The sequence below is a fragment of the Corvus hawaiiensis genome, chromosome 1 (assembly GCF_020740725.1).
Source record: "Corvus hawaiiensis isolate bCorHaw1 chromosome 1, bCorHaw1.pri.cur, whole genome shotgun sequence".
Lineage (NCBI taxonomy): Eukaryota > Metazoa > Chordata > Aves > Passeriformes > Corvidae > Corvus > Corvus hawaiiensis.
The window spans coordinates 62,187,210-62,212,729 of NC_063213.1; the positions used below are offsets into that span (position 1 = coordinate 62,187,210).

At 38.6% G+C, this 25,520-nt stretch overlaps 1 protein-coding gene across 5 annotated transcripts in view; it reads right to left on the minus strand.

Moving 5' to 3' along the window:
• Positions 1-6,164: 6,164 nt before the first annotated feature.
• The window catches only part of CDKAL1 (CDK5 regulatory subunit associated protein 1 like 1), a 411,323-nt gene continuing 391,967 nt past the window's right edge, over positions 6,165-25,520 (minus strand). For all 5 annotated transcript variants that reach the window (XM_048308004.1, XM_048307996.1, XM_048308011.1 and 2 more), the window contains one exon: positions 6,165-6,878. In XM_048308004.1, the coding sequence (XP_048163961.1) occupies positions 6,672-6,878 (207 nt within the window). In that variant the 3' untranslated portion in view covers positions 6,165-6,671. The remainder of the gene's footprint in view (positions 6,879-25,520) is intronic.

Sequence of the window (25,520 nt, forward strand, 5' to 3'; positions counted from 1 at the left end):
TCTTGCACTGTAGATGTTGTGGAGGACCTGGTGAGAGCAATGTATAATACTGTCCTGCAGCAGTAATTCTTACAGCAGATACATGGTGGGGCAAGGCTATCAAGTAAGCTGTGTGTCTGACTTTAATGACACTATAAATTGGTAGAAACCGAGAATTTATCAGTAGATTTAGATTAGTTAGCTTCAATAATTTTTAGTATGCAATACTGGCAAATCTGCAGATAGAGACATTGCCAGCTAGGCTTAATTTTCTTGATATCCCTAGTAGTCCTTCACAAACCAACTGAAAACTTCCAGTTTAGGTTCATTTCAGCATAAATTGATTCCCCCTCCTACAAGTAAGATGCTGGTTGATGCAGGCTCACAGGGCATGCAAAAAAATCCAAACAAGTTTGATCTTAAAACCAGAAGCATAAGCAAATGATTTTTTTCAGTATTATTTCAGTCAGATAAAATAAAAAAGGTTCAGGAACCTGGATACGTGTTTGCAGAAAAAAATGCCAAATAAAGCCAAATGAAAACAAGGTATCCCTTCAGAGGAGCACAGGGAGGAGACATGGAAGTGCAGGAGGTTCAGATTTGTTCTAAATAACTTACTACTCACAGATCCAAAGCTGCTATCTGCTGTTAGGCTCTGTTTTATCCCTCTGCTGGAGAATGTCATTCAGATTGCCCTTTTCGCCTACTAAACAATCCAAGCAGGACAGAAGCAAATTAATGCTGCTGCAGCATGTCCAAGCTGCTATCTGTCTTTTCTAAATTGCTTAATATTATCATAATACTTGGAGATTAAGCTATCCCTTGAGTGTGAACATCTTTTGCTCTGCCACTGGTTATCTGTACAGCTGACTTGGTAACTCATTCTCTTGTTTCCTCCTGCAGTCTCATACTAACACTCTGCAGACCATGTCCCGCACAGCCCTTTGTAATCTCTTGTATAGACATCTTGTAGTTGGTGATTTTTAGATATTGGCTTTTATAGCTCATAAAGCCACTAGTGCATATCAAATTTAATATGTTCAGCTGACATCAACGATGTGTTTTACCTCTTGCTCTGAATTACGGCATTTCTGGGGTTTGCAAGTTCAAAACTTAATACAGCACAGCAGAAGAGGCCTTTTAATCCTGCTTATTAGCAAATGGGAGTTTCTGGCATAACCCAAAGGCTTTGGCAGACAGACACCACACAGCTGAAGGACAGACACTGCACAACAATGGCTTCCAAGCACTGATACCTCTGGCAAATCAGCTCCATTGGACAAGCAGCATTCTTGTTTTCAGGGAAAAAGCCATCTTCCTCAGACTAATATGTACCCTTCTGAAGACATGTCATCTTCCATAAAACAAAATGAGGTGCTGATAGCTTGGATGAAGCAGCTGGAAGAAAGGCTAAGAGAGAATGCAGGCTCACAGTGGAATGGAGGTACTTAAAACCCAAACAAATAGTTGAAGCTTGCAACCACTAAAGAGCGTGCATTATACACTGAATGCCACCAGACTGAGGAAGTTTCTTTGCTGGCCACAGTTTACCCATTTCACGTACCAAACAGCAAGAAATGTAATGCACTGACAAGCAGGGTGAGAGGGGACAGTTGGAATGCCCTCCTCCATGAAATTGCGTGTGCCCAGCCCACAGCCAGAGGCCGGGCTGTGGTACCAGCGTGGTGGAACAGACTGCTCTAACACAGCACAGGAACTCAAGAGTTATGAGCAGTTGGGAAGGGTAAGGGTGTCTGTGCAGCAAAGCCTTCCAAGCACCATTAAAGTTTCATTCTTCAGATTATACTGTTATGATATCCTAACCATGAAAAGCCAAATTTCCCATCATGTCATGATTTCATCACATTAATTTCTCTCAGATCCCCAACTCTTACAATGTGCCAAACAATCATGGCCCTTTTTTGGTGTGTTTTATCATCTCCAAGCTTCTCCTGTAATCTGTAACCCATTGCCAACTAACATTTGTACACCACTCCCCACAAACACCACCCAGGAAGGGAGCAGACACAATATTTTATGCTCACTTGAGCACAACTATGCTGTTTTCACATTCAAAGACAGATGGCACATTTAAAGCACGCAAGTTGTAGGCACAAATCTGCATCACGCTCTGGTCACCAACATGGAAATTCACCCCATTACCTAAAACCAGCATTAAGCACACCATGCAGGGCAGATTGTCCTCTATAAAACATTAAGACCACTTTTTAAGAAGAATGGCTGTAATTGCTAAATATTTTCCAGCAAAATAAAGATTGTTGAAAGAATACTCAAATATTACTCTTTCTCCATTCATGGGACATGACTAGACAGCATTAATGATCCAATTCCATAACCACAACTTCCCAAGTGGGAGTTAACAGACCCTGGGATACCAACAGACATGTGGTGCAGTGGCATGATTTTTTTTTTTTTTTTTGTATTGTACTTCTTTAAAATGAAAATAGACTATCAATAATTCATCTCCCTTCCTCCTACTGAAGAACCTTCATTTAAAGAAAAAAAGCATTCACTTGAATGCTAAGAGCATGCATGAATCAAATATGGAACTAAAAGACATTTAATGATATTTGCACAAACACTTTCCAGCAATGACTCTGATTTTAATTATCTAGTGGATGAACCCTGCCTGTGAACAAGTCAAATGGTATTTTGCAGCCAATTCCTAACTCTGTGGTCTGTGTCTCCTAGATAAAACTTGCTTTAAAGCTTTTGCACTAGTATTTTTCATTTTGCACCCTAGTTTTACAGCCCCTCAATTTTTTCCTCTGCTGTTTCATTTCTAAATGCTCTTTGTTTCTATCTATATAATCAACCACAGTGCACACAAAATATAATGTGGGATATAAAACCGTGAAAATAAAATCTGGGAAAGTTGCAAGCAATTTTTCTAGCAAAAAGTGCATGGTCGAGAAGACATAAACAAAGATTTTAATAAGCTTCACACAGTCACATGCCCACTCATTCCTCCAAATTGTCAGAGCTCTTGCATAAGACTTCTTTTATATTCATCTTAGTCCCTGAAGTTACACACGTCTTAAAGTTAAAAAAGATAGACTTGTTAATAACACACAAATGTTCATAGACATAACATCTTTACAGATATCCTCTGTGAGCAGATCAAGCCACTCTCCATATGTATTTAAACGCAGTGGAAGGCTGGAGTTTTTAAGTTGTCAGATCTGTGCCTGGGTAAGAGGGGCTCTATTTTCACTCTTGGAGCAGTGAGAGATTAGCAGCTTGAAATCACTTTGACAGTTTCAGTTACTCTCCTGCATACTGCAGGGAATTTTAATTCCAACCTGTGAAATTGTAATTGCTTCTCAAGAAGAGCAAGAGGATTCTGGGTAATGGCCACAGCCAAGCTCAGTGTCAGAGTTGCCAGTTGCTGCCACTTCAGATATTACTTGCTGTTATTCAAAAATCACTCCAGCTTTCCATATGGGAAGTTGAACTGGGGAGTGAAACTAGATTAACAGTAGCTATCAGATGTTCAGAGATGTGCAAGGAATGATGCAACAGAGGTGAATCTCCTCAAAAAGCACCTTCTTTTTCTTCTTTCTCTTGCTTTATAGAACAAGCTTTACATAAAACACTTCATCTGTCATACTCTTTTTCTAAACAAGTATACCATTACTAGAAAGCTACAATGAAAAGATTAAATGACAAAGTCCTCTAGCATACAGTGCACAAGCAGAAAATAAAATGTGTGTACTTAATGTTGTTCATGAGAGATTGAAGATGTCTTTGCTACTCAGGGTTCTGTGGTTTGCAAGATTCCTCATAGAAAACAGCCAAAGAGAACTCAGAGCTACTGCAAACATTTAAGAAAAATTGTTGAGACTGGTATCAAATGGAAATGATATTCTTTTTTTGCTCTGAAAAAAGGGCACTGAATGTAGATTGCTTATTATCAGACCCATTCTCTAGTGATGAGTGTGTTGAGGATGTGTAAAAGTGGGATCAGTTGACTGTGGGGTAACCGCTCCTGCAATGACCTTGTTAAGCTGGAGTGCAGCAGATTTCTCACCCCCCCTTATGGCTTGTAAAGAGGGAATACTTGGTGGAAATAGGTCTCAAAGATAATGTTGATGTAAAAATTAAAAATGCTGCCTGGCAGGGCAGTTAGAAGCATTCAGGGAGCCAAATGGGATCAAAAATCACAGATCAGATGTGTACAGGTCAACTTGTTCCATGAGGAGGATGTACTTGTACAGTTCACTCCACACTCACTGAGGTTTCCAAGCTGCACCAGTAGCCCCAGGCTTGGTCCAGGCTTGGTCCAGGTGAGCTGTTTGACCAGAACTGATTTGCTCAGCTCAGTGGGTTTGGAAGCTTTAGCTGTACATAAACAGAAAACAATAACAAACATAATGCTGCTCGACAACACAACCTCTCAAAATCTAAAGGAAGGCAACAAACTATGTGATAAACAACACTTCCTACTTACCAGATTAAAGCTCAGTTTAAGAATATACTGTGAGCAATGTCATTTACAAAGTCTTCTTTGGCCTCTTTCAGTATATTGCACTACTTCTAAGAAAATAAGCTGGTCCCATTAAAGACAACGATGCACAGAATCTAAATCACAAGCTTCATAAATCTCCGTAATAGCTGATGCAATGAGTCTGTAATTGCCACGATTAGATAAGCTAGAGTGGCTGACAGAGATAATGCTAGAGGCACAGAACGTATCTGCATAGATTATTCCCATCACATGTGAAAATTTGGCTTGGATATGATGATTTTGCCAATCCACAGTTTTCCTGAGAATCTTGCAATCTGTGGTACTTTCCTGAAAATTTCAACTCCCAGAGTCAAGTTGGTGAGGCTTTTTTGAGAATTTCTCAGATTTGTTAGAAAAGTAAATTACTGATTGTTATATATTCCTTGCTCTACAGAAAAGCCTGAGAAAAAAAGCAGCCCAACAAAGAGAAGCAAATCAAGGGCACGATTGTTGGGGTTTTGCTTCCTTTTTTTTTTTCTTTTAAAACTCATGTGTTTTCAGTCTTTGTTCATGACCTTCATGACCTTCAGTAGTTGCAATAAGGAATATAATATTCAAGTCATCACACTCCTGATTTCCTGAAGACAATTACATCTGTTGTTATAATTTACAGGCTGTGCTAAAAACATCATGGTGGAATTTCCTGATCAATTGTCTGTAACTATTATGAATCCCTGGTTTATAAAGTACAAAGCACTCTTACTAGGGGATTATTCCTCTGCACTGTAGAGACAATGTACTGGTTTCAGCTGGGATAGAGTTAATTTTCTTCACTGCAACTGGTATGAGGCTGTGTTTTGGATTTGCTGTTGTTGAGTGGAGCTTGCACCGAGTCAAGGCCTCTTCTGCATTTCCAGGAATGGCTGAACACCTGCCTGTCAAAGTAATGAATGAATTATTTCCTTGGTTTCCTTTGCTTGCACGGGCAGCTTTTGATTTACCTATTTAAGTGTCTTTACCTTGACCCGTAAGTGTTATCACTTTTATTCTTCTGATTCTTGCCCCCACCCCACTGCAGGGGAGTGAGCAAGTGGCTCTGTCTTAGCTGCCTACTGGGGTTAAACCACAACAGCCAAGTAAGACAGCTCCGCTCCATCTGAGTATGAAACAAACATTAAAAAACCCCTCTGCAGTTCCTGCTCTTATGACTTTAAACAGTCTTTGCAAGTGGAAGTTTGGATGAAGTTTCAGAAAGGTGACAAGGCATGAACAAACCAACAATATTATGCGATCAGGTGCTGGAAGAACTGGGCACACAGTCCAGTCCCTGACTGACCAGGACACTCTCAGCATGTTTGGAGATCCTGTTATGACAAAAATGGCTTGAAGAAAGTAATTAGAAATTTTCATTGTGTAAAATGCAACCTTCCCACTAAGAGAGTAATAATTGTCTTCTTGAGCCAACGCACAGCTTCTGGAGATTCACATGTAGTTCTTTAAGCATTGTATTAAATCTACAGACTGTATTAAATCCATCTTTTAACAGAACTCTATCACCAGAACTACATCTTCCCATTCAATTATAAAAACCCAACACCTTTAAAACTATTTCTATGTAAAAAATAATTCTTGTTGTATTAACAAAGCCTAATAACTAATTGTGAACTTGAGAGAGGCAAGATGGCAGACAAAAATTCTTTCAGACATGACAGCAAAATAAATGGCAACAAATGACAAACTTTAATGGCCTTGCAGTGTTCATTCTAATGTAAAAAGACAGATACCAAACCATCACACTGCATCAAGAAAAATCTTTAGGAAAACTTTAAATATCCTAACCATAAAAGATGACCAATATCACTCAATGGAAAGATCCTTACAAACTTAATGCAATTTTACCTGATATAGCAATTATGAAAAGAGTATGTAATGCAAACATTGCATCATTTTAGGAAAAAAAGAAAAGGAAAGGTGCAACAAACTGTTCTACCAACCAAGGATCTCAGGTTTTGGCAAGATAGGCCTCCCTACAGTTTATTAACCTTCTCTCCTTTGAATGACAGGAAAGGCATAGAGTGAGTACAAATTATTGCCCAATTTAGATTAGCTTTCTTTTTTTCTAAAAAAAAAAAAAGAAAAAAGAAAAAAAGATTTGTTGGTAAAAGTGTTTCCTTTGAAGATTTTAAACAGCAGTTTCACTGTTTTTATAAAAGCCCCATTCAGTTCACGGTTCTGTTTTCATTCCTCTGTAGTAAAACATAACAAGAACTGCCAGTAGAGCCAGGCTGACAGACAGGATCTTCAGTCCACCTCCCTCTTGTTGCCATGGGAGCTGAAAAGCCATCCACGAGCTGAGCCGTGTTTTCACTGGGATCTCAGCAGAAGGCTGGGCTTTCCAGTTTGTGCCGTTCTGTGGTGCACGTCTGAACTCCTGTGAAGAAATGCACATATTAAGATTGAAACTGTTATGTATTTCTGATTGTACATACCAAATACAATCTCCTCTTTATACTGAAGTTCAAATTAATGTCCTTTTCAAGACCAACAATTCAACCTGCAGTGCATCATCATCAGGTCATCAGTTTTTCATACAGGAATCTTATAAATGCCATACAGAATCAGTATTTCTAATGAAATTAACTGCCAAATCAATGCAGCTGTTAGCAACAAAAGCAAATCTCCAGACCTCACTGTCAGCACAGACAGTTGTTTGGTGGTTATTTTTTAATTTGTTTTGCTGCTATCTCACTACTTTCCATTTTTTGGCTTCTCCAAACGAAATGTCTATCCAGTGATAAAGAGGACCACAACACTCAATCCTTTGCACAGCAGGGATCTTCTAAAGTCAATCATCGACTCCTGGTGTGCCAGCTCAGTGGTGCTTGAAAAATCCTCCCACAGGGCTTTTCCTTTCCCCTGACCCTCAGGAGGCAGCTGTGCTAAAACACTCACCTTCTCATTCAGCATATTGAATGCCAGTTCCCTGCTGTGCCTGCCATTACCGTTCCCAACCTGACTGCAAGCACCAAGATCCCCAAGAATATGAGGTCTTTTAACTGCAGCACAAGTTACAGATGTTGCATCACTATTTCAGCAAAAAATCCAAGTGAAAAGAATAAAAGGCTCTTTTCTCTCATACCCTTGTTCAGTTCAGCATTGTAGATACCCAAAAGGAAAAGCATCCAGTAAACTGTAATCTGATGACATTTGCAAGAGATATAAGTGGTAAAGGTGTAATTAAACAAAGGTGTAATGATGCTGCATCGTAAGATTCAATATTTCTGTTGATCATTTCTGTTTTCCTCCCTCTATTTCAATAATCTCTTGGGAATTCAACTGAGTTCAGTTGGATTTTTAATTGGTTTGAAAATTTCCAGTTAAAAAAGGTTTTAGATTAAACCATTTAATTTTTTTCCCTTTTACATTTTGTATAAAACAAATCAGGGATCCAGAAAGTACCTATCTGGATAATCTTGTATTTCCAAGAAGCTGAAACAGGGCCACATGAAAATACGGACCAGATGCCCGCTTGGTCTTTCACCAAACATATTTCTGGGGAAACTCAAAAAAATATCAAAGCTCCAAGAAAGGTGCCTGCCCATGAAAGTGTGACAGCACAATTCAAACCTTCTGTAACTGCCTCCTGTTTTCCATTTCAGCAATCAGCTCCATTATAGTAATTGTAGGAGGAAAATAATGATTACTACTGGTTAGGTAAGTAAGCATCAAAGGGGCAAATGACAGCCTGGAGTAAGTGCTATTCTAACATCGAAGTTATTGCTGACTTAACACCCCAATTCACATAGGCAAAGGGTTACTGACCAAGTGAACTATGAAATGAGGATGACTTCTCACACATACTGCACTTAGAAGACCATCAACTGGGTAAACAGAGGAAAGGAAACAGGCAAGCACACTGGGATGTAGCTCTCCACAGTGTGAGGCACAGTAGCAGCACCATTCCAGAACTTCAGTCTATACTGTGCAGAACATGTTAACTTAATCAAAAACTATTGTTCAGTTATTAATTACAGTCAGGTTCTAAGGCATCTGAAATTTTAGTACTTGGCCATAGCTATTTTGTCCTCCCAAATCAAAGATGATTAACCTTTACCTGCAGATTAAACTTGAAAATGTACAGTATTGAGGATTTTTTAAAAATGAATCAAAATTCTTTTGCAATTTATTATTTTTAGATATTTATAAAGCTTTTCTTTTCTTTGCAGGTCTCACAAATCTCTACTAATGTAAGGTGCTTAATTTATGGTAATGACCGGTTTTTACATGTATTGTTGGTACATTAACACTAAGGCTAACACGTGATTCAAAGGAATGGATAAGGCTGTAAAAATATCACTACAACTAAAGTCTTATTTCTTCTGATATTTATTTTTCACTGATTCATGACTTAAAATTTGGCTGACTACAATCAGCCTATAGACTCCTAGTTAAATATTTCTCCACTGCATGATGAAAGTCACAGTTATTTAGTTGTACAAGACTAGATGCTATCCCTTGGCAAGCAGATAAGGAGGGCTAGTACCTCATAAATGACCTTGTAACTTTCTCCTCAATGCTCCTCTTCATGCTCAGCTTCTGTTCCTATCTACATGTCTCAGCAAGACTAGGGACAGCCAGCAAAATGCCCCAAGCACAAGTTACAAGTTGCAAAATGTTTCAGAGACTTTTGTTTAATCTTCCCCTTCACTACCAGTTAAGCACATCAGCGTTTCATGTATTCAATCATGTTTCTGTGCCATAGTTTACAGCAGTGACTCCACTGGCATTTTGTTTATGTTATACAGTTTTTCTGTTTTCCAACATAAAACCAAAGAGTCTCATCTTGCTGGTATAATTTTGATCATGAATAGCCTATACTGCTTTTTTTTTGTTACCATACTGTTTTCTTACACCTCTATTGCAACAAGCACTGCATATGCATTAGGTAGTGCTGCATACTGCTAGTAGGACAGAACGGCACAAGAGATTTTAGCAAGGTTTACAAAGTTCCAGTGGTGGTGAATGCTGCTGGTGAGTTGTCCCAGTAGTATGTCATCTAATCAGCCTAAGCACAACTGTGAAATCCATTTTTTCCTTACTTCATCATATTTCCAATAAATGAGATGATCATACTGATACACTAAACCCATTTTTTCTTTTCTTTCTGTAGAAAGACAAAAGTATCTTGATTTGCAAACTGAAGTGACCCTTTTCTTAAAGATGTACATCACAGCTCACCCCTTAAAACACTGCTGCATTTCTGCTTGATAATGTACATCTCGTCAGGTGACCCTGCCAAATATATCCTTTCAAGGAAAGTAAAGAGTATGTTCATCTGATCCATGTTTTCTAAGCACTATTCTCTATTTTGGCCCAAAATTCTGCCTGAAACATGAGTAATACCACAGGCTTCCATGAAAATTTCCCTCATTATCATCACAGAACATGCATTTGTAAAAAAAAGAGTACATCTGGCTCCCTGTGACTGAAAGGCTCCCGTAGAAAATGACAGTCTTTTTGTCCCCATCCTGAGATTCATACAGAGCTTTTAAACCCAGGATAATCACTCAGAGACACCTGCAGGTGGATGCCTCTTCCTGAGAGTCTGTGATGTAGCTCTGTGAGACATGGCAGAAATTCCCCAGTGGGAAGAGGAGCTCTGCTAATGGGACCATGTCACTGCACCCTCTCCCTCCTCAGTAAGAGCTGAGTGGCCCTCACCGCAGTCTGGACAACAGTGAAGGGCCTGTCAAGAATAGATGCAGTTCTTCTGAGCACACAAGTATCATATAAACAGCTGTATTAGTGAAAAACACTGTATATATAATTTTATGCACCTTTGGTGTAAAAAACCTCGGTGGAGGTAAAGACCTCATTTTTTGAACTAACATTTACACTCGTCCACTCTCCATGCTCTCACTTAATAGAAGCATTAATTCTGAACAGCCCTTATTTGTACCTCTGTCTCTGTGACAGAGAATAAAATATTCACAGTGCATTAGTTTTCCAAGGAAATCTTTAAGTCATTTCTGTAATATTCTAAACTGATATAGCTGTGATATTTACCACATACTACTCAGAGTAGTGATCACTAGTAATCACTAGTCAGAGTGCAACAGTTCCTTAAGCTGAGCTCAGAAATCACACTTTTGTAGCTGCAAGAGTTAGAAAGATTACCATAAGGATTCATTTCAGTGGAATTTAGAACTAAATTCAAAGCCTCTTTTAACAAAATTGCTTGGAGGAAGCCCTAAGGTAAAGAAGTTCCAAAAATATGTGTTTATACTAATTTCAGTCTCGATAGGCCACAAACTATTTGGTAGACTTGTTAAGCATTGCTCTCACTAGATAGGACCACAGTGGAGGAAAAGGTACTCTAAGATTTAAAACTATATACTATTAATCAAAATGAGGGGAGGTAGGGAGATTACCAAACCGAAATGCAAAGACAGACACTTTGAGCTAAGCATCTTGTATTTCCATGGAGGCAGCCTTTAATCTTGTTTTGGCAGTCACAAAGTAAACACAAGACTTTGCTAATAAGGTATAATATAAATTATTAAAACTTCTAGTGTATGATCAAATGCATTTCAGATTATTTTTTGAATAATTCTGTCTTGACGACTGCCAGGAGTAATATATTTTGTGTACTCTTGCACAGACCCATTCATTGCTGTCTTTCTCAAATTTCAGTCCCAGATTAAACCACTGTGCATGAAAGAAATACATAATCACATCAAAACCTAAGATTTGGCATCTGTCGATCATAGCCTTGCTTTTTGTAAGATCTCACTTCATGTTAGTCAACAAAGACATAAGAGAAACTCTTTAGCTCTGAGCTGAGGTTTTAATAGATTCAAAACATTTCTTACATGCAAATTTCTTTTATGGCTCAGGGGCACTGTTAGAGCTTGAAGTGTTAGCTAACTGCTGTGAAAAACTACTTGACTGAGCATATCTCAAGATAAATTAGACTTCTGAATTTTTTAGCCCAACCAAGTACATCACACACTTGTACTACTGCCTTTAAAAATATGGACTTTTACATAATCATGCACAACAAGTCTGTGTGACAAATTTAAAGAAAACATGTTAAAATATGCATTACATATCCTGCTGCACTATTTGAAACTCTGGGCTATTACACTTTAAAGGCATTTTTCAGATTTAAAAAAACAAACAGTTACTGAAGGTCACATAGATTACACATCCAAAAAATATGTAAATTAAATTTTATTGAATAGCTCCAGAAGACACATTTAGTTCTGTAGGTATTAAGAGAACTCCTTTGATTTATTACGTTAAAAATTTTACCAGCCTTCTGCAAATGTGGAATGCTGATCTTAAATTACAAAATAATACAGAAAATATTTTTTTCCGAATGGAAGTAACATGGTAATTCCTACAAGAAGCATCCCTACCACCATGAAATCCAATGAATGCCCAGTACAATGCTGTTAAGAGAAAATGCTGTCTACCAGCATGCTTGTGTCAGATGTTATCAGCTGTACACCATTCCTAGGAATCTGTTGATTCCGAATACACACAGAGTTTACCTACCCATTTTAAAAAATAAGAAACCTTGAGGAAAAAAAATAAAGCAGACAGGTCCTTTTGCAAAGGAAATTCATATTATTTCTTCTTTTTGGGCTTTGAAAACATCCAGTGATGGAGACCACGACCTCTCTGGGCCTTTGTTCCCCTGCTGGAGCCCACTCATGGCGAAAATGCTTCTCTTCATATCCAGTCTGAACCTCTCATTTCAACTTAGGCCCAGTCTCTCATCCTCCCACATGTGCCACTGGGAAGCACTTGGCTTGGTCTTCTCAGGAACCTGTGCACTGGCACTGGGAGGCCTCTGCTGGGGTCTCCTGAAGCCATTCCTTCTCCAGCCTTGAACAAGCGTGGTGCCTCAGCCTCTCCTCACAGGCCAGGTGCTCCGGCCCCTGACCATCTCCATGATACAAATCTGAACTCATTACAGTTCCCAGTTCCTAATTTACATCAAGATCACTACAAATGACCCAGTCAACGCAGGTCAGCAATAGTCCTAGAAGCTGGACCATGGTCAAATACAACTATACAGCTAATAATGGGAGGCTATAGAGATTGATTGACCTTAGGCTCATCTGCATTAAATATGACACTTCCTTCCACCTGTCAGCCTTTATGAAGACCATCTTTAACTAGGGCCTTCCCTGACCTGCACAGCAAGTCAGCAAAACCTGTGGTTTTTCCAATAACACCTGCATGATCTGTCTGATTCCTTTGATCAACATAGAAAAAAAACCCTTGCTCACTACACAACTTTTACCTTGATTACTACTACAATAATCCCTCCTGTCCATTCTCTTTTTCTTCTACTTCTCCTCATTTCTCTCTTGCATCATATGACCATGCAGCCTCTCTAATAAGCAAAGGCAGAGGTGCCACTAGGTACACAAATTTGTAATGTCATGTCATACAGACACACATCTGGAACTTCCTCCTCCTACATTAACATTAAATTCAAATTTTAATATTCCTATTTAAGAGTATTAAATGAATCCATTTTCTCTCTCTAAATTCCCACCATTACTGTATGGCTGCATTGGTGTTTTTCTTGGCAGACATCTCTGCTCTCTTCCATGTTCTTACCTAAGGGTAGGCCCTTGCCTACCTACTTCTTTTTCCTCCCCCAGTCTGTCAGATTATTCCCTCAATCAGCCCTCAAAATTCATAAAGCACTTAGATGCTAGACAGAAGGCTGAGCAACTGGGGCTTATTAAATGACTTCCTTTGTGATCTACACTTTGAGGAGGAAGGAAACAACCAAAAAGCTCAACTAACAAAATAAACAAAAACAAGAGAAACAACCAATGGAGAAAACACAAGCCAAAAACCACCTCCAAAATGTTTAAAACACAGTCTTGTGCTGTTTTTCATTATACCCACTTGTTTTAGCCTGTTTCTTTATATTTACTTATAAATGCTTCAAGCCAGGACTTGGCTCTTTTTTTACATATTTGTATTTTGTGCTGCTATTAAACTTAGTGACTCAGTATCCTTCCACTACAAAAACAATGCACTGTCAAAATAACCTGTCATTCAAGGTCAGACATGACATCTTTAAAAAAATAGTGTGATGCCTGGATTCTGAGATTCTGAGCTTTATTTTTTTGTAATAAGGTGTGGGGGTTGTCAATCACTATGATGGAATCAAAGGACATGACAGCCAGCATTCCAGCTAGCACCTGCAACCACAACAGAACTGAGAGATCTTCTAAACAGAAAAAGTTTGCAATTCAAAAATCACAGTCACCCAAGCAATGAGTTGAAATGAAGAATGAACATAGCAGCACAATGTGGACAAATTCAGGATGGGGTTCTGTCACTATTCATCTCCCTATGCATAGGACAGTTTTATGAAGGAGATGGCAGGTACTTGCTCTGGGCACTTATCTGGTAATTAGCTGGCTAACAGACAAATCTGTTTCCTAGAGCTCACCAGCACAGGCTTCATGGCTTTGAAAATACATTACAGTGAATTACAGGATGTACATTAATTTGTAGTAACACTAGATATCATTTTCCAGTGTGCATACCACGACCTGTCTTACTAGATATCATTCCACAGGATTCCAGCTTGCTCCTTCTTTAAAGGACCACTGCAATTTTTTTATTGGGTTTTTTTTGGGGTGTTTTTTTAAATGAAGATTTTAAGGTTGTGTTTATAATACAACAATTTTCCCAGTTTATTTTGTTGGATGATGAAAGAACGACAGCATGTAAATGTTCTAAGACTGCTCTACAAATGAGAATATTAAATGAAATATTATATACTTTTTTTACAGCACAAGCTTTCAGAGACAATCACCTTTTTGCTTCCCTTTTAAATCTTGAAACAACAATGACAATTATGGGGAGGTCAATGGCAGCTACAGGCAAAGACACAAAAGGTTTCCATCAGAAAGGGTACCCCAGTAAAATGAACAGCTAGATCTGAAAATCTATATTCATGTCACAAGAACCACCAATATAACTGAATGATATTCACATATCAACAGTGAAATGAGTAATACTGCTTTTACTCAAGGGACATTGCCTCTCAAAAGCAGGAAAGATTTCAAAGATCTTTCACATGGAGCAAAGTAGAATAAACTGATATATGTACATATTCTTGGCTAAAGCCTTCCCCTTAATCCTAGAATATGTCATAATCCTGAATTTATGGTGTTTTCATTTATTCCTACAGAACCAAGCATTAAAATGGAATGTTCCACAGAGACTTATATAATACAACAACCTCAGAGACAAAGGATATAGCCCTTCTTAAACTTCAATGTCGTGGACAACAAACATGGTTAAAAAAGAGCATTTTAAATACTTTGCAATTATACTAGCTTCCAGAGTCTCAAATTTCATACCTGTAGGTATCTGTGGGATCTATACGCCTCCCTTGTTTTACAGGGAGAGGAGAAAAATAAAAAAGATTGAAGTGTCTCCAGGGCCACAATGCAAGTCAGCAATTAGGTCTCTACAATTCCTGCCTCAGATTCCAGATGCCACCAGAAGCCAACATAGCCTGTAAAACCTTTTATGTCTGTAAAGTTTAAGTTTTAAAACCGTTTTCTTAAAGCTAGGCAATGCCTTAATACGCAGTCTCCCGACAATTTCTCTTGCATTTATTTTCACAGACTTTTCTGCCTAGGATTAAACACCTATGGTTCTTCGGACTGCAGATGTTCACCAAGCACAGCTGGAACCAGACCCTGGCAAAAAGAAGCATTTCATGTAAGCCTAAAATTTAACAGTTAACACAGTGTGACTGATCTTGACCAACTTTGTGGGTTCAGTGATAATACAAAGGTTTTCTTTTCACATCGTCATGGCCTCTTTCCTTTAAGTATCCTTAGTTGTTTTAGGAGGTCTCCCACAGTGCCAGTTAGCATACTTTTGAGCACCTGAAGGAGTGTCTGGAAATCTGGGTCTCCTTTTTAATTTCACACTCAGACAAGTTCAGCTGCAGTTAATGGAGGGCTCTCTCATGGAAACATCAAACAATGGTTACTTTCTGTGATTAGCAAGCCTAACTGATCTAACACAATCTCTATCCCCAGTCACTACAAATGATTCGTCAGCCCTTCCCCACAAGAAAGATTACATGAGAAAAACCTTTCTTGGCTTGCAGAGTATTTTATGCTAGATAATCATGATAGCACCTTGGCGCTCTGTCTAAGACATCAAAGAGCAGTAAGTATCCAATCTGCAGGCTGGAACGAATATCTACCCTCAGGAGAGACTTCGTATCATTCAGAGGGTGGTCTGACCAAACTTCTGCAGTTATACAGTGCCTGAGCAGGGACTTGCACCCAGTCATGCTGAAATACTGACCATTTGTACCCACTGGACCTCAGTCCTCTCCCACACGGGTGTTACACGGTGTGCTCTATCAGGTTGTATCTGATAATTCCTAGGATTAGCTCATGAGGAGAAATGCAGTTTCTCTGGAATTAACCATGAAGTAACAAATACTAATTTCCTCTTTTTCTTTGCTATTTCGTCCCCTGGAGTTGTCTTAAATGCTGAAAAGTCACTACTGCAACTTGCTTGAATATATGCTACAAAATTTTAATAATTTTTTAAGTATCTAGTTCCAAGCATCTTTAACTGGCCACCATCAAAATTTTTCTCCAGGCTAACCTTCTAGCAGACACTTCGAATATCTGCCTCATCTTTATCTGTGAAATGGGAAGACAAAAGCTGCATTTCAGGAGGATAATGCAAACATAAACTTACAACTGTTTCTGAAGCACTCAGAAATTTAGTTATGGGGGTCACAGTAAAGGTTAGAAAGAAGTAAGTAACTTCCTTGAAAGCGAGGTTTAAAAGGCATGTAATGACACTATTATTACATGACAAACAATGAAGAGGAAAAATATCTAACAAAAGCTTATCACATTGGATGCTAGGAGAAATTTCTTTACCCAAAAAGTTCTCAAGCATTGGAACAGGCTGCCCAGGGAAGTGGCTGAGTCACTGTCCCAGCAGGTATTTAGAAGATGTGTGGATGTGGTACTTGGGGCCATGGTTTAGTGGCTTGGCAGTGCTGGATTAGTGATTGATGATCTGTAAGGTCATTTCCAACCTAAAAGATTCTGATACTAAAGGAATAGTCTCAGCTCTGTGCACAGGGGAAAACAATTTGTGCATGGATGTGTGTGAAAATACTGCACAAGTACCTAATAAAAAGCTGAAATACAGTACAGTTGGCATTTACACAGAAATGAGGAGTGTTAAACTTTTCTCTATTTAGAAAAGGCTACTGTGAGAATACAGCCCATAATATTTTAATACAGCTTTCTTTCATGTTTTGCTATTACTTTTGTCTGTAGGTGGATACAAGTATTGACAACAATTGACTCCTGGCTAAGTGGAGTCCTCCAAACCATTTCAATATCTCTGCCTATCCTAGCAACTTTTGAACCTACTCACTTACTTCAACAGTGGGAAAACAGCAAAGGCTGGTAAAAACCCCTCACCCAAGTTGAAATCAGTGCTCCGCTGAGGGAAAGGGCAAACCACAGCCTCAAGGAGCTGTTTTATACCATCTTCCTGCTGACCAACTTGTACCCCTGAAACTCCAAATCACATGTGGTAGTTACACAAATCAGGAGAATAAGTTACACAAAATTCAGAAGAACACAAATAAAACAGAAGATGACCTGAAAGTGGCAAACATATACCAATTGTCTATAGGGGTGAAAAATGCAAGCCCACAGGACGATAACTGTGGGGCTTAATCTAGTCTTTAACAAATTGATGGGTTTGGATTTTAAAATGTTTCATGTCTCCATACTAAAGCTTAACAGCACTACAACAGTTTTCTTTCATCACACAAGATACTCCCCCAAGTATAATTCATTCCTTTCCAGCTATTAAGAGCTGCACATCTGGCTTTCCCCTGTGGTTCTGTGACAAAATCTGATTATGCTACAGAATCTTAAGCACTCCTCACTGAAAAAATAATGAACTAACATTTCTTTGGACAGAGACACATGAGCTGAAAGAGGAAAAGAATTCCTGTCATTCTAAGCACTGCTTCCATCATTTCATCAAATTAAAGTTCTTGTATTTTAAAAAAAATATCTGTGTCAGAAATGGATATTCACAGCTGTCCTTTTTGTATGATAATTACGTTATCTGCATTTATCAGAGATTTTGTATGTGAGAATTGCAAAATAGTTTCCATACGGGTAAGATAAATCACAGTCACACTGACTGAAATGACTTAACAATCACATGTGAAGTCATGTCAAAACAAGGATGAGAGTTAAAAAAAAATCCTCTAGTCCTGATAACAGGACCCTTTCCTCAGGACCAGAAATCCATCTGGTCGATATTATGCATAGGTAGTTTTTGTAGCTATGTGATTTTTTTTGACAAAGAGAGCTTGAATGTACTGCCTACACATTTTTGTTCCTCCAAAAGTACTTTCACAAACATTTCCAAGCCACCCCAATTCAAAATGGAGCATTTGCTCAAATTCTGTGACAGTACACATATACAGGTATGAAGAAGAATCCATCAATTTGAAAGCCAAGACATTTAGTGAATAATTTTCTCATATAATATTGTGTCAAGGACCCCCTGATTATACTGAGACTGAAGAAAAATAACAGTAATTTCCATGGGGCTTTTTCTTTTTGTTTTGCATTTGACATCTGGCTCTCTAGCCAGTCAGGTTTCATTCCTTTCACTATTTATCAATCACACATCCATCTCAGGCTTTAGTACTGGGGTGGTCAAACCTTTTTTGAGAGGTCACATGGGTTGACCAAGTGCCTAGACTGCCATGCCTTGCCAATCACCCGGCCAGACAGAAATGCGTCATGTAATTAATAGCTACGAGCTCTCCTGCTCCACACATCACATATGCTCCCACTTACATGACACTGACCTGGCAGCCTTTGGAAAAGAGGGCATTGGATAACACCAAATGAGCCAGGTGAACTCTTTAGGTTGTCCCACACCACAGGCTGCCCATTTTTGCACTGGAATAATGACAACATGCTCACCTATGCTCACACGTGTGGAGAGGGCTTCTTTACAGGCCAAGTCTCATGAAACAGGGTTTCTACTGTTAAGACCAGGTAAAAAGGCAAAATAAAAACTGTCATAAAGAAGACATTGATAGCACAGTGACATCAACACTCATGATAGTATTTGCTGACTTAAACGGAGCCAGAAGCTTGGGATTAACTATTTTCTTATAGGTTGATGAGCTATCTAAATCAAAAATGGTCTGCCTTTGGGCCCTTAATTATTCTGTGTGAGTGCCATCACCAAGAACAATTAAAAATGCACATTTCTTTTAGAAAAATATTTATAAAAAAATTTTAAATGTTTGTTTTTAATTTACAAATGATTTGTCAGCCCTTTTCTACAATAAGGAATAAGAAAAATCCATATTATTTCTTTCATACCATGGTGGCATTAATGAATGTGTAGTTCAACTTTGGTTTTGAGCTTACACCACTGTATCCTAATTAAAAGTGACTTCATGCCAGTGCTTGTTACCTTAGCAATTGACAGCTGAAGCACCACTGCAGTACATATATTTCCATCATCATGATTCCAGTTTTTTAAAATATCTAGGATTGAAGAAATATGTCCTAGATCATGATTTTGTTATTACACCAAATCTGAGTTGTGGTCCTGACTTGAGGAAAAGAAATGAAAGTAAATATGCTGAAACGTTAACATCCCATGGGCTTGAGTTTCAAGCACAGAAAAGCTGCGCTTGAAGCCCTCCGACTCTTTTGGAACCTCAAAACATGATCTGTTTCTGATGCCAACCTGCGAATCCGCTTGGAGTCAACTCTCTGTGAAAATTATGAACAAGCTTTGGAATATGTTGTGATGAAAAAGAAAGGCTTAACACCTAAAGGACTCTATGAACAGATGCAGCACCAATTTTACCTTAGTGGGAACATGTATGGGATTTGGGCTATCTACACTACCCCTACCACACCACCACCATAACCTTTCATGCTAACCTGACTGTATCTTTCAATCCAGAATTCCTTCATCCCAGCGCTGGATCAGACAATTACAACAGATCCAGTTGTAATTTCTGGCTAGAATAGCTGGCATTAGAATAAATCAGTAGAAAATCTTTCTGCATCTTTGAGGAGGGTTCGGAGGTCTGAAATAACAAATTATAGGTGGGGGAGCTCTTCAAGTAATTTAAATACACAATGGGAAGTAGTCAGAGGAAGGTTATCAAGATTGGTGTACTGTACACTAACCACAAGTAAAGCTGTCTTCAATGAAGTACTTCAGTAACCAGTAATTTTTGTGTTTCTTTTACTTAATGGTCTTTGATAAAGCCCACAGGAACAGCTTGCTTTGGAACTTGCTAAAAGTAAGAACTGATCCTAAAGCTCAGTTTAAGAGTCAGGTCCTGTGAAAACTAATAGGCACTGAGCCAAGTTCCTTAGAGAGAATGCAAACTTCTACAGTGATTATTCCCCCTGTAGTTTGAGAAAACTCCTTTAAAAAATATCTTAGTGGGAGAGATTGTAGTAGGAGGGCAAGGGTTTATTTCTATTTTTTGGTCCAGTAAAACTGCAACAACACGCTTTAATTGCTAATGGCATGAAAAAGGATCTGAAGGAAATGTTAAACTTGATGTGGAATACAGCCTGCACAAACACAAAGTCACTGTATGTAACCTTTGAATAAGCACCAGTTTCTAAGTTTGCTTAGATGCTACAACATCCTGTGGACTGTCTTTGAGCATACAATCATTCCAATGTGTTCAACAGTCACAGTAAGTTCTCTGGATATTTTAGTGTAGTTAGAAATATATCCTTGGTGGACTAAATTTAAGGCTGTGAATTTCACATTCACTTCACTGAAGTATGGTATTTGAATATTTTAAGATACCTTTTCTCCAGTGTAGCCATCAAATAGAACTTATTACTCAACTGCAATTTAATTTCAGTCAAAGACATAGCCCCTGCAAATTTGCCTTTGAATTTTTATATGCAGACATCTCCCCAACTATAATTTAGTAGCGACAAAACCTTACAAAATTTGTTTCTTTCTCTTACTGAAAAGCCTTTTCCCCTTGTTCTTACCCTTCTTCCTTATTACCCTTGACACCACAAACTTAAAAAAACTCTAATCTCTAATTAATCTCTAACAAGTATATTAAAAGCACAAACATAAATTACTATGTCCAAATATTATAAAAGTCTGACTGAGAAATTATGATTAAAAATGGATCTGGGTATCCTACTATAACTCACAATTAATCCTAATATTGCCAGATCAGTTCAACGCTTTTTCAGTGGATTTGTCAGAACAACAAAAAAAAGCTACTTGCAAAATTTTTGTGTACCTTAGCAATTCTCATTATCATAAAGGGAATAAGCAAGAACACAAAGGATGATTATTAGACTATTAGAAATCCATTAATCTACTCAGAATCTAATAAAAAATTTGAACATGTAATAGCATTAAAGGATACAGAACATGGCAGTTTACCTTTAACATGGTTTGGTAATTTCTTTGAAATGAGATACACTTTTAAAACAGTTCTGAGTTAAAAAAATAGCTTAATCTCATTACTGTAATTTTTATTGCCCTTCAAAACAATCTCAAAGGTAATGAATCATTTCACCTCAATGGTTTTGGCAACAAATACATTTCTAAGAGGTGGAAGTTCAACGTTCCAGAACTTTGTATGTGTAAATCCAAACCTCCTACTGACCTTTCATTTGGTGATGGGGAAAGCTGTATCATGAGCTCCATGTGCCTTTTTTGGGCTGTCCCTTTCAAGTATTCATGTAAAAGACTATTTTGATTACAGCTTCAATACATGAGGAACAGACAGAAATAACATCCACTCAAGACATAAATATCTGGTGCCTCTGTGTGTTTGCTTGCAGGGAAAGGAGAGACAGGGAAGGAACAGAGAGAGAAATACTACTCAAGTGTGCTTTTTGGTGCTCTAAGGAGTACTAATAAAAAGGGATGACAAAATACTACAAGCAGAGACAAAATGTACACATGGGCTGAATATCTTTCACCTCTCTTTGTATTAAAAGTCTATTGGATGATTTTTGCGGATTGGATGTAGATGACTTCCAAAATAACATAAAAGTTGAGAAAAGTTGTGGCAGCTATATTTTTCTCCTGAAAGCCAGTTAAAACTTACTGAAGCATTGGTACATTAAACAATAAAGGATTACTAAAAACAAATGCTATCTGACGCTTCCCAAAGAGTCTGTTTGTTAGAGATCTGATGGAAATATTTTAAAAGGAACTCCTAAATATTACAGGGAGTGTCAAGCAGTTAAAATTACCATGGCTACACACTTCCGTATGCCAACAGAGAGCAGAACCCACTCACTGATCTTGCAGCGCAGCAGCAGCAGGTTAAGTACTAGAAATAATACACAAAAATGGTGGAACTATTTTAGCACTTGGAGTTTTACTTCTGGAGGCAGAAGGGGTAGAACATTTCTGTTTAACCTTTTCTTATTCTCCAGAAAGTGACTTCGAGTTGAATCCTCCCAGCCATTACTATTTCCATTTATTGCTCGGCTCTTGGGCGTGCTGTCTTAAATCACCTCTATGTATTTTAGCCCTCTAAGCAGGGCAGAGAAATGTGTTGGATCAGCACACTTGCACTGCCTACTGTTCTGGTTTGCAAGTCATCAAATGGCTACATTAAATGTTCACAGAATTACAGCAGATAAGGCTGGAAACAAAGAGGTCACCTAGCCCATACCCACAACCCAAGGTGGTTGACCTACATCTCAAGTGTTTGTCACAGATATGGGCTAAGTATGTTTCTAAAGATTAGTATTGATTAAAGCTCCCCAACCACTACACACGATTCAAGTGCTTGTCTAAGCCCAGCAAGAAAAATTTACTCTGCCCAGAAGAAAGAATCGACCCCAAGTTTCAAATTTTAAGCCAAGAAATGGGCTTTCAAGCAGAAGAAAAATTCAAGTCAACTCAAATCCCCAAATAAATAAAGCCAACACAGCATGCAGATAATGTGTAGATCATGAAAATCAGCATCTAAGAAACAGCACATGGCAAATTTTTGTTCCTTTTCCAGGAAAAAATGAGACTTTCGAAGGTCCTTTTTAAAAACATCCATAGGTGGCACTGAGCTCTGCTCTTCAAAAGGAAATATTTCTCTTACTGCATTAATTTTATAGTGATCTTCATGAAAAAACTGAAGAAAATATAAGAAAAAAAGATTAATTAAGAAGAATTTTATGCCATCTTTTATGACCTCTATTTACAACTAGCAGGGAATACAAGTAACACATTAAATAAAACAGATTAATACACACAAAAGCACTAGGTACTTGTATACCTTGCCCTACAATCAGTTCTTTCAGAGAATCATTGAATCATAAAATGGTTTGTGTTGGAAGGGACCTTAAAGATCATCTATTTCCAACCCCCCTGCCATGGGCAGGGACACCTTCAACTAGACCAGGTTGCTCAAAGCTCCACACAACCTGGCCTTGAACACCTCTAGAGATGAGATAGCCACAGCTTCTCTGGGCAACCTGTTCCAGTGCCTCATTCCCTCACAGTACAGAATTTTTTCTGAGTATCTAATCTAAACCTACTCTCCTTTAGTTTGAATGCATTCCCCCTTGTCCTATCACTACCTGCTCATGTAAAAAGTCCCTCTCTATCTTTGTTGCAGATTCCCTTCAGATACTGGATGGCCACAATCAGGTCACCCCAAAGTTTCCTCCTTCGCAGGCTAAACAAGCCCAATTGTCCCAGCCTTTCCTCATAGGAGAGGTGCTTCATCCCTCCAATCTTGGTGGCCTGCTCTGGACTTGCTCCAACAGGTCCATGTCCTTTCTGTGCTGGAGATCCCAGACGTGGATGCAGCACTGCAGGTGGGGTCTCACCAGAGCAGAGGGGCAGAATCCCCTCCCCACTTTGCTGGCCATGCTGCTTTGGATGCAGCCCAGGACACATTTGGCTCTCTGGGCTGTGAGTGCCCATAGCTGGGTCATGTCCAGCCTCTCATCCACCAGCACCCCCAAGTCCTTCTCAGCAGGGCTGCTCTCCATCTGTTCATCCCCACACTGTGTTGATACCAGGGATTGCCCTGACCCAGGTACAGCACCTTGCACCATGGGCCCAATTCTTGAGCTTGTCCAAGTCCCTCTGGATGGCATTCCATCCTTCGGGTGCGACAACTCAGCTTGGTCACAAAAAAGGTGTCAGAAAGTGGGAGAGAGTGCAACTGAGCTACCGAAAGGTATGTTCCTAAGAATGCAAGAGCACCAAGTAGTGCACTGTATTTTCAGAAAGCATTACTTGAAAATGACTTTATATAGAAGACGTTGCCCTTTTTTTTTTCAGTATGTTTCTCTTTGATAGAAACTTCACCACATGTTTCTCAAATTGCCCTTTCTTGGACTTTGTGATACAAAGATCTCTTTGCAAAGTACCTTTCTGAGACAGGTAAAAGGCATACTCTATATTAGTTTATCTTTCTTCTTTGGAAATCCCAATCCTTCATTAGCATTTCTCGTACTTTCTACAGTTTCTGTTTCTGAACAGAAATTTTATGAAAGACTCCTCTACTCACACCTCTATGCCATTTTTTGATCTAAAATTTGCTTCCTCATTCTTTTTTTGCCCTAAATCTCTAATCTCTAGTTCCTGTTCAGGAACCAAATTTTCCACTACTTTGAAACTCCAGCACATGTAAAAACTGTGCTTATTAATTAACGCACATCTTCCACATTTCCTTCCAAGTCCTTGAAGGAAGTTTCCACTACAGAGATCTTAATTCTGACATGATTTCTTTCATTTCTGTTCCAGCAGAAGACATTTTCTTCCCCCTTCTACATTTTATTTTGCCTGCAAGTGAAGTGCCCTTTCTACCTGAGATCAGAGAGTTTCCTTTAAGCTACGCTTTGTTGAGTTTTCTTTCTGGCAGGCTATAAAGAAGTGTTTGATATATGCATCTTTCCTGTTTCTTAACATCAGAAAAAAAGGCTGGGTAATGTTTAAAGGTCATCTTTTGCTCACGTAACTAGAAAATACTGGTGGCTAACTGGAAGACCAGGAACATAAAGCTTCTTCATTAGTATCCAGAAGTACAATGCCACAATAACCTACTGCAGGTTATAGTGGCAGTTAAAATGCAGTGAGGATGGGCGAGAAAACAGGAACAAGCAGAATGACCAATTAATTGGTTGCTAACTGAAAACTAGTGTCTCATTCCTCATTTCCTCCAAAGGTCCCAATGACTTGAATAACTATGAGCTTAACAGGCCAACTGTGGGTATTTCCAAGGCCTGGGAGCTACAGAGATGTGCACCAAGATCCCGGACTCACAAAAAGAGATAGTGCAAATGGCAGCTCCCAGCAGATGCCATTCACAGGGGAAGTGTTAGACATGGAGAATATCATCATAGAAACCAATGGAAAACAGAAAACTGGAAGATGTGCCTGTACTTGTTTGAAAAGAAAGTCAGTCATGGATGCGTTATAGAAACATGAACTGTAAACATAAAATAATCATGACTGGGGATTAAACAGCCTGTTAAAATTATTTTTTTTTCTCTCGCCTTAATTTTCCATCTGATTAGAATTTCCCACCAAAGGCCCTCAGACTTATGGGACTTCGATTCTGGTAATGCGTTGCAACTCTGGCAGGTAGCCAGCCCTTTATTTTTATCCCTCAGCTCTTTGGTCTTTTCTTCATATATTTCTCATCTTGCACTACTTTTTTCCTCTAGTCACAGAACATATGTAAACAACCAGAATTATTTTTGGAGTACAGAAGCATAACATACTCTATTTCTGGTTTTAACAAGAGATCATATTCTTGCAGATTCTTACTTTTTTTCAATTATTAGCTTTGGGCAAACGTTTGTCTGTAAACAGGATACATTTATTAGGTATTTTACTTTATGCTGCTGAGAAACAGTCAAGATCTCTAAATATGGCCAAATAAAACGAATACAAATATAAAATGCTTTTTAAAATTAGATTACATTCACACTGTTGACACACACTGCTGACT